Here is a 12,357-nt window from a genome sequence, read left to right on the forward strand (position 1 = left end):
GATCTCACAGTTCGTGAGTTCAAGCCCCATATGCGGCTCTGTGCTGACAGCTCAGAGCCTGGAGCCTGCTTCAGATTCTATGTCTCCCTCTCTGCACCTCCCCCACTCACACTCTGTGTCTCTCTCTCAAACAAACCAAAAAAAACAGAATTACATTAGTGGAAAGGGAGACTTTTCCTCTGTGATAAGGAGAAATAGGCAAGAATTCCCAAGATGGATTTTGGAGAGTAAATAGGATGGTTTGTTCACAGCAAATAAAAACCAACGTGTCTAGCTTCACATTCTAATCAGTCCCCTGATGACCAACACACTTGTAGACCTTGCACACTTGCAAACCTTCAAACAAGACCTAGAGAGGAAGACAGTTTTGAGTTTTGACTAGCTGTGCAGTAGTGACATCAATTAACCTCCATAGTTTGGTAAATATTACTCATATTTACCAGTACCCAGTTGTCCTGGACTTCTGAGACAGGGAAAACTCTACCTTCTGCTCCATTTGAAACTAAGTATGACCAGAATGACTCCTCCTGGCCAACAAAACATGAGAAGAATGGATCCGCAACCCTTCTAAAGCCATAACTGCTGGTGCCAAGTCTCCATGTTCTAAAAGGGTCCAGGATCCAGAATATTTAAGAATCCATTTTGCCAAATTTCCAAGGAACAAAAATCCCTCCCTTTCAGAAACTATTACAGAGATGATAAAGCATCACCTTGATACCAAATCTGAATAAAAGCAATACAAGAAAAGATTATTATTGTCAATACTTATGAAAATACATGCCAAAATCCTAAATTGAATCCAGTGATAATTTTTAATGTAGTATGTCATGACAAAGTACAATTTATCCCAAAAAATCAAGGATGGTCTAAAATTAAAAGATTAAAATATTTCATTTTAGTCACAATTTAAAGAAGAAAAAAATAAAACCATCAAGAAAAACATTTATTAACATTCAAAATCTATTAATGATTTTTAAAATCTTTTATCAAACTATTAGCAGAGGAGACCATCCTTAACCTAATAAAAGGAATCTACCAAAAAAACAATAACGAACTTCGTATTTAAGGCTCTAAAAGTAATGCTTTTAAAATGTAAAACAGTATTAGCATAGCCTTATCAAGATTTCTATACAGCTTTGCCTAGTGTCCAAACGATGGAAATAAGACAAAAAACAAATAAAAGATTTAACGGCTAGGAAGGAAGAAACGGAATTATCATTATTTACATGGAGAAATCAGAAACAGATCCATATAGTTGTAAAATTTTGTATGTTTCAAAGGAAGCACCGCAGATCACTGGGGTAAGGATGGTATAAATAGTATAATAAATAGTATAGTACAATTGGTTATACATTGGGAAAAGTTCTAAAACTATATGTCTACCTTACACCTCACACAAAAATAAGTTCAGAGTAGAATACAAAAAGCAAATGTTCAAGCCTTTTTTTTTTTTTTTTAAAGATGAGGATATCTTATGACTTGGGGTAACAAAGAATTTCTTAAATAAGACTTAATAACCACAAACCATAAGGAAAAGATTGATAAATTTGACATAAAAATTAAACATCTTTTCATCAAAACAGCATTTTTAAAAGGATTTAAAAAAAAACAGGGCACAAATAGAAACCAGAATATCTAAAGGACTTCTAAAAAGCTTTAAAAAGGACAACCCAGGTAACAAATGGACAAATATATTAATACAATTTACAGAAGAAACCCAGGTGGCTAATAAATGGATGTAAAAATCTTCAAACTTACCAATAATCAAGAAAATGCAAACTAAAACAGTGAGTTCATACCTAGTTGACAAAAATTAAGACATCTGAAGATACAAAGGATTAGAGAGGATGTGAAGAAACAAACCTTTGTTTGGAAAACACTTGGATGACTGCTCTGAGGCTGGAATTGGGCCCATCCTACATGACCCCACAGTCCCACTTACAGATGTAGACCTGGTCCACTCTCTCCTAGTGCCCAGCACAAAGGAAATGGGCCAGTGGGAGATGGCAATAAGCAAGAGTGGAGACTGGACAGACGACTAGGAGAATGACTTCAGGTGAGACTTAGGCCAGGTAAGAGTATCATATGCCAATCTTGCCGAGATGAAACGAGGGATCAGAACCATGCTTACCTGGGGCCACCTCCTCCCAACAGCAGCTGAACTGTTTTGTGTTCTACAGCCTATCTGACCATGTTATTTCCTCTTTAAACTTCACCAGCTAAAACTTTCTAGAGCAGTCCCAACTTGTATCAGTTTCCTAAGGCCACTCTAACAAATGTCCACAAATGTAGTGGCTTAACACAACAGAAATTAAGTACCTTACAGTTCTGGGGGTCAGAAGTGAGACACAAGGTCTCACTGGGCTAGAACCAAAGTGTCGGCAGGGCTGTGTTCCTTTCAAGAGGCTCTGGGGGAGAATCCATTTTCTCACCTTTTCTCACTTCTAGAGCCTGCCCACATGCTTTAGCTTATAACCCCTTCTATCTTCAAAGGCAGTAATGATGGGCAGTCTTCCTCATTCCACAGCACTCTGACACTAGCTCTTCTTCCATATTTAAGGACCCTTGTGGTTGCTCTGCCCCCCACCCCCGCCAGGGTAATCCAGAATAATCTCCTTATTTTAAAATGAGCTGATTTGCAACCTTCATTCCATCTGCTACCTTAAATTCTCTTTGCCACATAACATAGCATATTCATAGGTTCTGGGGATTAGGATGTGGGAGGCCATTATTCTGCCTCCCACACAACCTCCCCTCAGCTCGCCCCCACACCTCTGAGTCCCAACACTTCCACAATGCCTTTCACACCTTCAACCACCACACATCCTATTCTCCAGTTACACCAACCTTCTTGTCCTTTTGTAATGAATTTATACCCATCGGTGCCCAAACAATTACAACTCACCCTCCAGGTCTCAGACCAAGGCTGCCTCCTCTCTGAAGCCTTCCCTGATTCTCAGCCTAAATTAATTACCCCTCTTCAACACACCAACCCAACTTTTTATGTATCCCAATTGCAGTACTGAGTGTGGCCCCCTGTAACCATCAGTTTGCATGTCCTTTCCTCAATCCAAAGTGGAGTCCTTCAATGAGAAATACTCTGTATCATTCCCCTGTGCATTTCCAGATCACAGCAGGGGCCTTGGCAAAGAGTGGACACTCAGACACCATTTCTGAAGCTTGGAGGAGGCAGAAAGAAGCCCTGGGTTTCCCTCAACAAAACAGGCGACTCTTTCACGGGGTGACCTGAGTTAAGTATTCAGTTGATGGGGCCAAAGAACTAGTTCAGATACTCACAACAAAACACCTCAACAGCTGTGCATAGTTTGATGCACAATTTACTACCATATGGAAGAATCTCTGCACCCGTTATTTTCTATTGCCAACCTATGGGGCAATTCTAAAGGAACAGAAAATTAACCTCAAGAGAATAAAGAATTTACCTAAATTTATCTAAAATGGTTTACAAAGATGTCCTCAAAATTACAGACGAGAGAGGAGATGCTGCTCCAACACGGCAAGAATGCCTGGTTCCTGCCCAACAGGCCCACCACGTACACAGAGGGCCTGAGCCCCGCTCTGGAAAGGGTGGGAAGTACCACATGAGTGTGAGGGATGCTACAACTGACCTTGTTTAGAGAAAAACAAACCGCCTCTCGTACAAATATGTGTACATATTATAGTAAAGGTACATTTTTTAAGAGGGTGGCTGTTAAGGAAACAGGCTCTCACTTAATTTCAATGGTTTATTACCTGATGTCCACACTCCAGCAAGAAAATTCCCACCTGGTGAGAAGGAGACTAAGTAAGGGAAAGGTAATGTTGAGTCAGCACGATTATCCATTTGAAAAAAAAGAGACAAAAACATGGTTTGAGTTTCTAAAAGATATGCTTGCATCCAGGCTCAACAGAACTGCCCTGTTCAACTTTTCCTCAATTGTGTAAATTTCGAAAATGATTTTTAAACATATTCCAAAAAACCCCCTCACGCTGGAAATTCAAGACGAAGAAACAGAGGACACGTGTTCAGCACCATGGACAGTGGGCACACCAACGGGCCGCAGGGGACTCGCCACTGGGGCTGAGAGCTCAGAGGGATCAGGGCTGCCCAAAACCTACGGCATTCATTCATCGGTGTTTAAGTTGAGAGTGATTCCAGTACATTAGCTGGCATTTTTCTTGGTTTGGGCCCAAGGGGCCAACCTTTATCAAAGGGATGTACAATTCCCATCTACCAAGATTTGCTTCAGTGGTGACTTTACAATAAAGCCCTGAGGTTTCTGTGAAAATAGGAATGACTGTGCCACTGACACAGAGCAACCAATCCAGGAATCGGCTACAGGTCCAGGAATGAAGTTGCTCAAACTGAAACCCAACGTCCAGTTTTGAACGGCTGAACTGTTCCAAGGACCTCACCGGATTTCGCAAATACAAACACAGCATGCTCACGGCCTCACTCCAACGACAGGAGGAAAAAAGACCGCTTCCTTTTAAACACCTAGAAAAATGAAGCCAGGTGCTGAAATTGTCTCATACTCACCAAAAAAAGTATAACCATAAATTGGATATTTTCTCTTTTTTAATGTTTATTTATTCTTGAGAGAGGCAGAACACAAGCAGGGGGAGGGGCAGAGAGAGAGGGAGACACCGAATGCAGACATCGGGAGGCCGAGCTGCTCTCGCGCGTGAAGGGGCTGGGAATCGGCTCCGCTCGTGCGGACGCACCTCCACCACTTCCTTTGACTCCAACATGCACCCGGGCTCCAGACACAGACAAGGGGCAACCCCCCGCCCCTGAAAGCGAGTTACAGTTTGGAAGGGCGCGCGACGGCCGTGCCACAGGGGGAGCTGGAACTGCAGGGTCTGGGCCCCGTCTAGCCCCCAGAGGTCTGCTCAGGGCCCCGCTGCCCTGACTGGCCTTCTGCGGGTCACGCGCCGCGACTCCCGTCGACGAGAGCGCCGCCCGCCCGCGCGCAGAGCCCAAGGCGCCCGCAAGTCCACGTCGCCCGGAGGGAAGGGCGGCGGGAGAGGTAACCCAGCCTGCGCGACTCTGACCCGACTTCTGGTTGACTTTCCGATTTGCTACGCGAGCGACACGCTTCTCAACAGGAAGGAAAAGCGGAAAAACAAACGCTCGAGTAAACGACGCTTCCAGGCGCCGCACCGTGCGGACTATACACCCGTCCTGACGCACCCCAAGTGAGAGGAGAAAACACAGTGACCCCACAGAGCCTGCCCGCGCCCCGCGCCTCCCCGACTCGGGGGCACCGAGGCGCGCCGGGGGCCGCCGCGGGCAGCCCGGGTCCCGCTCCCAGGAGCGGGGCGCCGCCTACGCCCGCCGGCGCGCGCTCCCACCGCGGCTCCCGCAAGCCGCCCGCGTCCCGCCCGCCGCGAGCGCCCCGAGGTCTCCGCGCCGGTCCGCCCCGGTCCCGAGCCACCAAACTCCCGCACGAAATCGCGGCAGGTGCGCGCCCGCAAGCGGGGCCGTCAACTCTGATCTTGAAGGCGCAGCTCCGGTAACTTCGGGATTCGGGGCAGCGGGGCGGGGGTCCGCGCCTCCCGGAAGCCGCTGCAGACCTCCCTCCGTCCAGCCGCCGTCCCGCCCCGCTATCCCGGGAGCTCCCGGCGCCGGGCCGGGGGCGCGGAGACCCCGCGGCAGGGGGGGGGGGCGGGGAGGGCGGCCGGGCGCGGGCTGAGGCGCGGACCCCCGCCCCCGACTCCGCCCCGCGCCGCCCGCCCCGCCCCGCGCCGCCCCCCGCAGCCCGCCAACTTGGTGGGGCCCGAGAGGGTCTCAGGCTCCTCGGCCTCCCCGAGACGAACGCCCCCAGCCCCGGGCCCCGCGGGCAAAGTTAGCGGCCGCGGGAGGTCGCCTCCCCCTCCCCGGCCGCGGCCGGGACCCTCGCTCGGCCCCCGGCGGCGACCTCCCCCCACCCCGTCCCGGCTCCCGCACTCCCGCCCCTGTCCTCGACCCCCGACCGCGATCCCCGGCCCTGACCCCGGCCCGACCCCTGGACCCTGGCCAGGACCCCCGGCCCCAGCTCCGCCCGCGACCGCTCACCTGTCCGCGGAGGAGGGCGTGCCCGCCGGCTGGCCGGCCGGAGCCCGGGGTGGGGCCGACGGTTGGTGACGACCGGGCGATCCGGGCGGCGGCGGAGCCTGAGGCGACCGAGTCTGAGGCGACTGAGGCGGCGGTAGCCGCTCCTTGCGCTCCAGCCGAGGCGCTGCGCGCGGCGCGGACCCGCCCCTTCTGCGCTGCTGACCAATCCCGCGCCGCCCGCCGCCGCTGGCCCCGCCCCGTCCAAGTGCTGGGCCTCGCGAAAGCGGGCGCGGCGGGCCAATCGAAAGGAGGAACGGTAAGGGATGAAGCCTATCGGAGCCCGGGAAAGCTCTCTGGAAAGAAACCAATTAGCGTCGCGGAGCGAAGGGGAGGTGGTGAGGCGGGACCTATGGAGACGGGGGCGTGACGGAAATTGGGGCGGGGTCTTGGGCAAGCGAGTCACTGGCGGTGGGCGGGGCCATGAACCTGTCATTGAGCAAGGGCGGAGCCAGACTTGAGGCGGGTCCCAAGGAGGGGCGGGACCATAAATAAAGGGGGCGGGGTCCCAGGAGAAAGGGTTATTGGCTGGGGGCGGGGGCAGAGACGCGACCACAAGTGGGCGGTCCCAAAACTGGGGCGAGTCCACAAAAGGGGCAGAACAAGAGGCGGGCTACTCGCCGAGGTGGGGGGCGTAGGGAGGCCTCCCGGGTTGACAGAGGCGGGGCAGGGCCACAATGGGGAGGAGAGGAGACGGGTCATTGGCTCGGGGCGTGGCCTGGGGCTGTTCCTGGGCGTGGCAGAGGCAAGCCCTGGGGCGGGCCGGAGTCGTAGATGGGTGGGTGGGGAAAGGCAGGTCCCTGGCGTGTCGAGGGCGTGGCGTAGGCTGGGACATTGAAAAAGGGAGGCGGGCCACAAGTGGGCGGGGAAGGGCGAGCCTCTAGAGGGAAAGAGGTCAGGGGGTTGGCTTGGACGCGTCCCAGGGCTATGGGTAGGGCTGGCGGTTGGAGGGAGGGTGGATAACTAGCCGTGGGCGTGGCTTGTGGCGGGGTGGGGCGGAGGGGGTAGGCCACAGGTGGAGAGGGGACGGGTCACTAGCCTGGGGGTGGCCTGGTTGGTCTTGGGCGTAGAATGGGCCGAGTGGACCTGGCTGGACTTGGACCCTCCCTGGGCTGGCGCCCTTCCCCCTCCTCTCCCCGCGGGGCTTGGAAGGGCTTGGCCTGCCGGGAGAGCAAAGCGGACAGTCTCCTGTCCTGTCCCTCTCGAGTCCCGGCCCTGGGCAAGCCTTGGGCAAGCCTGCCCAGCACCTGTCTCGGCTCCTCACCAGGTGCGCCTTCTTTCCTGCCCACTGAGGAATCCATGTGCCAGTCTGCGGGTCCGAATACCCAGGTGACCAAGACTGTCTGAAGAGCTACCAGGCTGTCCTCAGAAGACACGATGTCTCAGGTGTTTTTGTTTTATTACCCTTTCTCCAGACTTCCTGGGCTTCGTTCATTGTGCTTTGTTCGTATTAGGGTCATTTTCGTGAAGCTGACCCTTCTGTCTCATCTGTGCATTTGGGGCCTATCCTTAGCAAGATTATTTCTTCCAGTGCAGCATCACACAGCACGAGCGGTCACAGGCACCGCAGTGACCTCCGATGGCCCAGGAGTGACCCCAGGTAGGCCTACAGGGGTCCTGGGACTTCCTACCCCACACCCTTCCCCACACGAAAGAAACTCAGCCTTGCTTGGCCTTCTTAGGCCCCTGAGGACCCAGAGGGGTCCACCGGCTGTCAGGACAGGGGTTGTGAGATGGACCTGGGGATAAAGCTGTGACACTTGGTGGCCCTATTGTACCCTTTGCCCCTAGAGTGGGGCAGGAGACATTTCCCAGGCTTCTCCCCTGTGAACCCTACTCCTTTGTGGGCCACTGGAAGCCCACCCACACAAAGGTCACAGTTATGACCACTTCTTTTTGTGGGAACATTGAAAATGACCCAGAGCCTCACCACAGTGCACGAAGGGCCCCTTGGGCATTCAGAGACTGGCCAGGTTGGGTGACAGAAGTCAGTGCAGGCATGGGGGGGGGAGGGTCAGGAAGAGCTGGGTCTCATTTGTCTTCTTATGTCACTTGTGTGTTCAAAGGCAACCTCTAAAAAAGAAAGGGCGCCAGGCTACCGGGTGAGAAGGGACTGTGGGTGGGGTTCACACAGAAGGGCGGCAGCACTGGGGGAAGCAGAAATACAAACAACACCTGGGTTGTGAGTCCTTCCAAAGAAGGGGGTCACAGAGGCAGGGGACATGGGCGCCCACGCAGCAGTGTAGCAGCAACTGTCACTTGGAGCGGAGAGACGTGCTTAACCGTGTGCTCTGGGGGTAGGAAGGAGGATGTGGAGGCAGGGGAGGGGGGGGCCTGGCTGGGTGGTCTCGCAGCCGGAAGGATGGAGGGAGGTGCTGAGAAGTGAACGGGAAGGAGCAGCGGCAGAGCACCCTGCAGGACGTGGACGTGTCGTGTCCTGACCGCGTGGCTCTGTCACCCTCCCCTTGACTCTGTGGGCAGAGGGGACAGAAGGACCCTGGGGTCCCCGCTCCCGAGGCCAGAGTGTGGGGTGCAGGCGCAGCACAACACCTTCAGTCCACCCCCAGATTACAGGCTGCCAGCCTCCCACTTCCCCGTCCCCGCCAGGGGCCCTCGTCCCCTCAGCTGCCTTCGTTGCCTCCTGAAAGACACAGTTAGTCATTAGGAAATTAATGATAGTGTTTTCGGGACAGCATGTTGGACCCTAACAACTTTCAATTATTTCCAGTTCCTGCCAGCCCTGGGAGGAAAAAAGCAGCTCGTCTCATGCCCCCGCCCTTGACACACGAGACAATCCACGTCTGCTGGCATATTATCATACGTTAGCAGATCTCTGAGAGCCAAACTGCAGACCACAGCAGCTGGGCCGGGGCCTGGAGCGGGCCGGGATCCTCCCCCTGGATGGGACCGGCCTGCCTCGAATTCCCCACACACTGTGTTCCAGGCACTTCCCCCTTCATTAGCACTGTGTGTGCCATTCACCACCCTCTCCATCGCTGTCACCGCGGTCCTTCCCGTGAGAAGTGCACCCAGGGGCCTGCATTTATAAATAAGTCCGTGGTGTTTGTTGGAGGATGACGGGAGCAGAGAGAGCAGCCTTGGAATTATCATCCGCTTGGAATGATGTCAGATCAAGCCCTGGGAAGCCTTATGCTGCCCAGCCTTCCTGACTGTCTCACACACACACACACACACACACACACACACACACCCCAGAGAGTAGGGGCTGGTGGCCATGTTATCTCCGGCTGGAGCGTGGGGTCGGGGCAGGGAGGCTTCTTGTCTCCACAGTAGATGGCTAAAAGGGCCGGGGAACTGGTGGCATGCAGAAAGCAGTCCCAGTGGCCAGCTGTGTCGTCCAAGTCCTCCAGGGAGTACAGGTTTCCCAGGCGTGAGCGGCACCCAACACCCCCAGCTACAGAGGCCCCCCTCCCCAGCTACGGAGAGGGTTCTGGAGCAGTCAACCTGAGCCCGATTTGGAGTGTGGGGCATCTGCTGGCCTCAGTAGGACTCTGCCTCCACGCGGGGCCTGCTTTCCACAGGGAGAACTCACGTTGTCACCTCAGCCACCCCTTACACAGCCCAGAACACAAGGGCACAGATCACGTGGTGGCGAGTCGGCAACCTAGGGAACCAGGGTTGCTGTAACACCCCCTTCACAAACCGCTGAGGCAGCCCGACCACACCCTTGGGGGCTAGAGCCAGCCAGCCTGCCCTCCTTCCCCACAGCCTCTTTGTCACAAAGCACGGCCTGGGGGCAGCACGGCTGGGTCTGCTGAACTCAGAGGAGATTGTGTGATGGCCAGAGTGATGGAGTGAAAATCAAAGCAAGTAAACCAGTCCCCGCACCCGCTGCCCTGGTCAGGGAAATACACCCAACACAGCAGCCGAGGGTTCCTCCCGTGTGGTGCTGGAATCCAAAGCTGTGCACCTGATCCTGCTTGCTTGCTTGCTTGCTGAAGCATCTGACTGCATTTCATCAGGCAAGGTGATCGGGGGGGAGGGGGGGTTCCCCTTGTGCCCCCCTTGCTGAAGGAGCGACTCCTAACCCGTCACTGGCCAAGTCCCTGGCCCGTGGCTGGGGCAGGGGTGGGGGGAGGTGAGGTGGCACCTGTGCAGAGGGGAAGCTCTAGCCAAGCACGCTCGTGAGGAGCCCCCGCCTGGATGACGGCGAAGGCTGGAGATGTGCTCCACAAGGAGAGGTGAGCATGCACGGAGCGTCCAAGACGAGCATACAGGACGACGAGACAGAGGACACACACATCAACAGTGCTGCAACCCGGCGCTCTCTTCTTTGGGGCTGGCAAACTGACCTGCACTTTACAGCTGCCCTGGGTCCTAAGCTTCCGGAACCGCGTGCTGCCCCGTTTCTGTGTTCCCGTGTTCCCGGATCACCTTATAACCAGGCATATCGACAACAGCCAGCAGGCTGCTCTGTGGGGATGAGGGGCCGGGGGACAGCAAAAGCTGTCCTTATGGGAGGCACAGAGGGCATCCCCATGCTGGGGAGGTGGGCTCGAACCACGCACGGAAGCATCTGGCTCCCACCCCAAAGGTAAACGTGCTGGAGGTTAGCACGAGTTCTGCTGGCACCTGCCGGGACACTAGCTTCCCGGGTGGGGCTCCCTGCTTTTAGCTTCTGACAAGCAGGCTGTATTCCACGGTCTGGCTGTGGATGGGGGCCTGGGGTTCATCCAGTGCTGCTGTCATCCCCAAGGGACTCGGGTCGGTGGCCTACGTCCTCTCGGCCTTCACATGAAAAAGCAGGTGAGTCACAGCTGCCCTTGACTGTGTCTCCCAGTTCAGACAGCAGGCTCTGGAGCCAACACACCACTGCCAGCAGGGAGAGAGAGCCAGAGCCGGGGACAGAGCCAGAGAGGGGGACAGAGCCAGAGAGGGGGGCAGACCCAGAGCCAGAGAGGGGGGCAGAGCCAGAGTCAGAGAGGGGGACAGAGACAGAGAGGGGGGCAGAGCCAGAGAGGGGACAGAGCCAGAGCCAGAGAGGGGGACACAGCCAGAGAGACGGACAGAGCCAGAGAGGGGGACAGAGTCAGAGAGGAGGGACAGAACCAGAGAAGGGGACAGAGCCAGAGAGGGGGACAGAGCCAAAGAAGGAGGACAGAGCCAGAGAGGGGGACAGAGTCAGGAGGGACAGAGCCAGAGAGGGGGGCAGAGCCAGAGAGGGGGACAGAGCCAGAGGGGGACAGAGCCAGAGAGGGGGGCAGACCCAGAGCCAGAGAGGGGGGCAGAGCCAGAGTCAGAAAGGGGGACAGAGACAGAGAGGGGGGCAGAGCCAAAGAAGGGGGACAGAGCCAGAGAGGGGACAGAGCCAGAGCCAGAGAGGGGGACACAGCCAGAGAGACGGACAGAGCCAGAGAGGGGGACAGAGTCAGAGAGGAGGGACAGAACCAGAGAGGGGGACAGAGCCAGAGAGGGGGACAGAGTCAGAGAGGGGGGACAGAGCCAGAGAGGGGGGAAAGAGCCAGAGAGGGGGACAGAGCCCGAGGGGGACAGAGCCAGAGTCAGAAAGGGGGACAGAGACAGAGTGGGGGACAGAGCCAAAGAGGGGGGACAGAGCCAAAGAGGGGGGACAGAGCCAGAGAGGGGACAGAGCCAGAGAGGGGGACAGAGCCAGAGAGGGGGGCAGACCCAGAGCCAGAGAGGGGGGCAGAGCCAGAGTCAGAAAGGGGGACAGAGACAGAGAGGGGGGCAGAGCCAAAGAAGGGGGACAGAGCCAGAGAGGGGACAGAGCCAGAGCCAGAGAGGGGGACACAGCCAGAGAGACGGACAGAGCCAGAGAGGGGGACAGAGTCAGAGAGGAGGGACAGAACCAGAGAGGGGGACAGAGCCAGAGAGGGGGACAGAGTCAGAGAGGGGGGACAGAGCCAGAGACGGGGGAAAGAGCCAGAGAGGGGGACAGAGCCCGAGGGGGACAGAGCCAGAGTCAGAAAGGGGGACAGAGACAGAGTGGGGGACAGAGCCAAAGAGGGGGGACAGAGCCAAAGAGGGGGGACAGAGCCAGAGAGGGGGACAGAGCCAGAGAGGGGGACAGAGCCAGAGAGGGGGACAGAGCCAGAGAGGGGGACAGAGTCAGAGAGGGGGGACAGAGTCAGAGAGGGGGGACAGAGTCAGAGAGGGGGGACAGAGCCAGAGAGGGGGGCAGAGCCAGAGTCAGAAAGGGGGACAGAGACAGAGAGGGGGGCAGAGACAGAGAGGGGGATGGAGACAGAGGCAGAGGGAGAGACGGGGCAAAACCAAAAAAA

At 55.7% G+C, this 12,357-nt stretch overlaps 2 protein-coding genes across 6 annotated transcripts in view; one reads left to right on the forward strand and one right to left on the reverse strand.

The window, feature by feature from the left end:
• Window positions 1–6,191, reverse strand: part of PCBP3 (poly(rC) binding protein 3) — a 276,340-nt gene extending 270,149 nt beyond the window's left edge. For 4 of the 5 annotated variants that reach the window (XM_023238609.2, XM_045036487.1, XM_023238600.2 and 1 more), the window contains exon 1: window positions 6,059–6,191. The gene's annotated coding sequence lies outside the window, so the exon portion shown is untranslated. The remainder of the gene's footprint in view (window positions 1–6,058) is intronic. The other variant, XM_045036488.1, reaches the window with a different exon arrangement.
• LOC109503256 (nascent polypeptide-associated complex subunit alpha, muscle-specific form-like) overlaps window positions 1–9,169 on the forward strand; it is a 71,488-nt gene extending 62,319 nt beyond the window's left edge. Inside the window, exons 3-7 of the mRNA XM_045036448.1 lie at window positions 4,879–5,030; window positions 5,201–5,464; window positions 5,698–6,353; window positions 7,631–7,694; window positions 8,823–9,169. Of these exons, the coding sequence (XP_044892383.1) occupies window positions 4,879–5,030; window positions 5,201–5,464; window positions 5,698–6,353; window positions 7,631–7,694; window positions 8,823–8,920 (1,234 nt within the window). The 3' untranslated portion in view covers window positions 8,921–9,169. The remainder of the gene's footprint in view (window positions 1–4,878; window positions 5,031–5,200; window positions 5,465–5,697; window positions 6,354–7,630; window positions 7,695–8,822) is intronic.
• Window positions 9,170–12,357: the final 3,188 nt, after the last annotated feature.

The sequence above is a fragment of the Felis catus genome, chromosome C2 (genome assembly GCF_018350175.1).
Source record: "Felis catus isolate Fca126 chromosome C2, F.catus_Fca126_mat1.0, whole genome shotgun sequence".
Classification (NCBI taxonomy): domain Eukaryota; kingdom Metazoa; phylum Chordata; class Mammalia; order Carnivora; family Felidae; genus Felis; species Felis catus.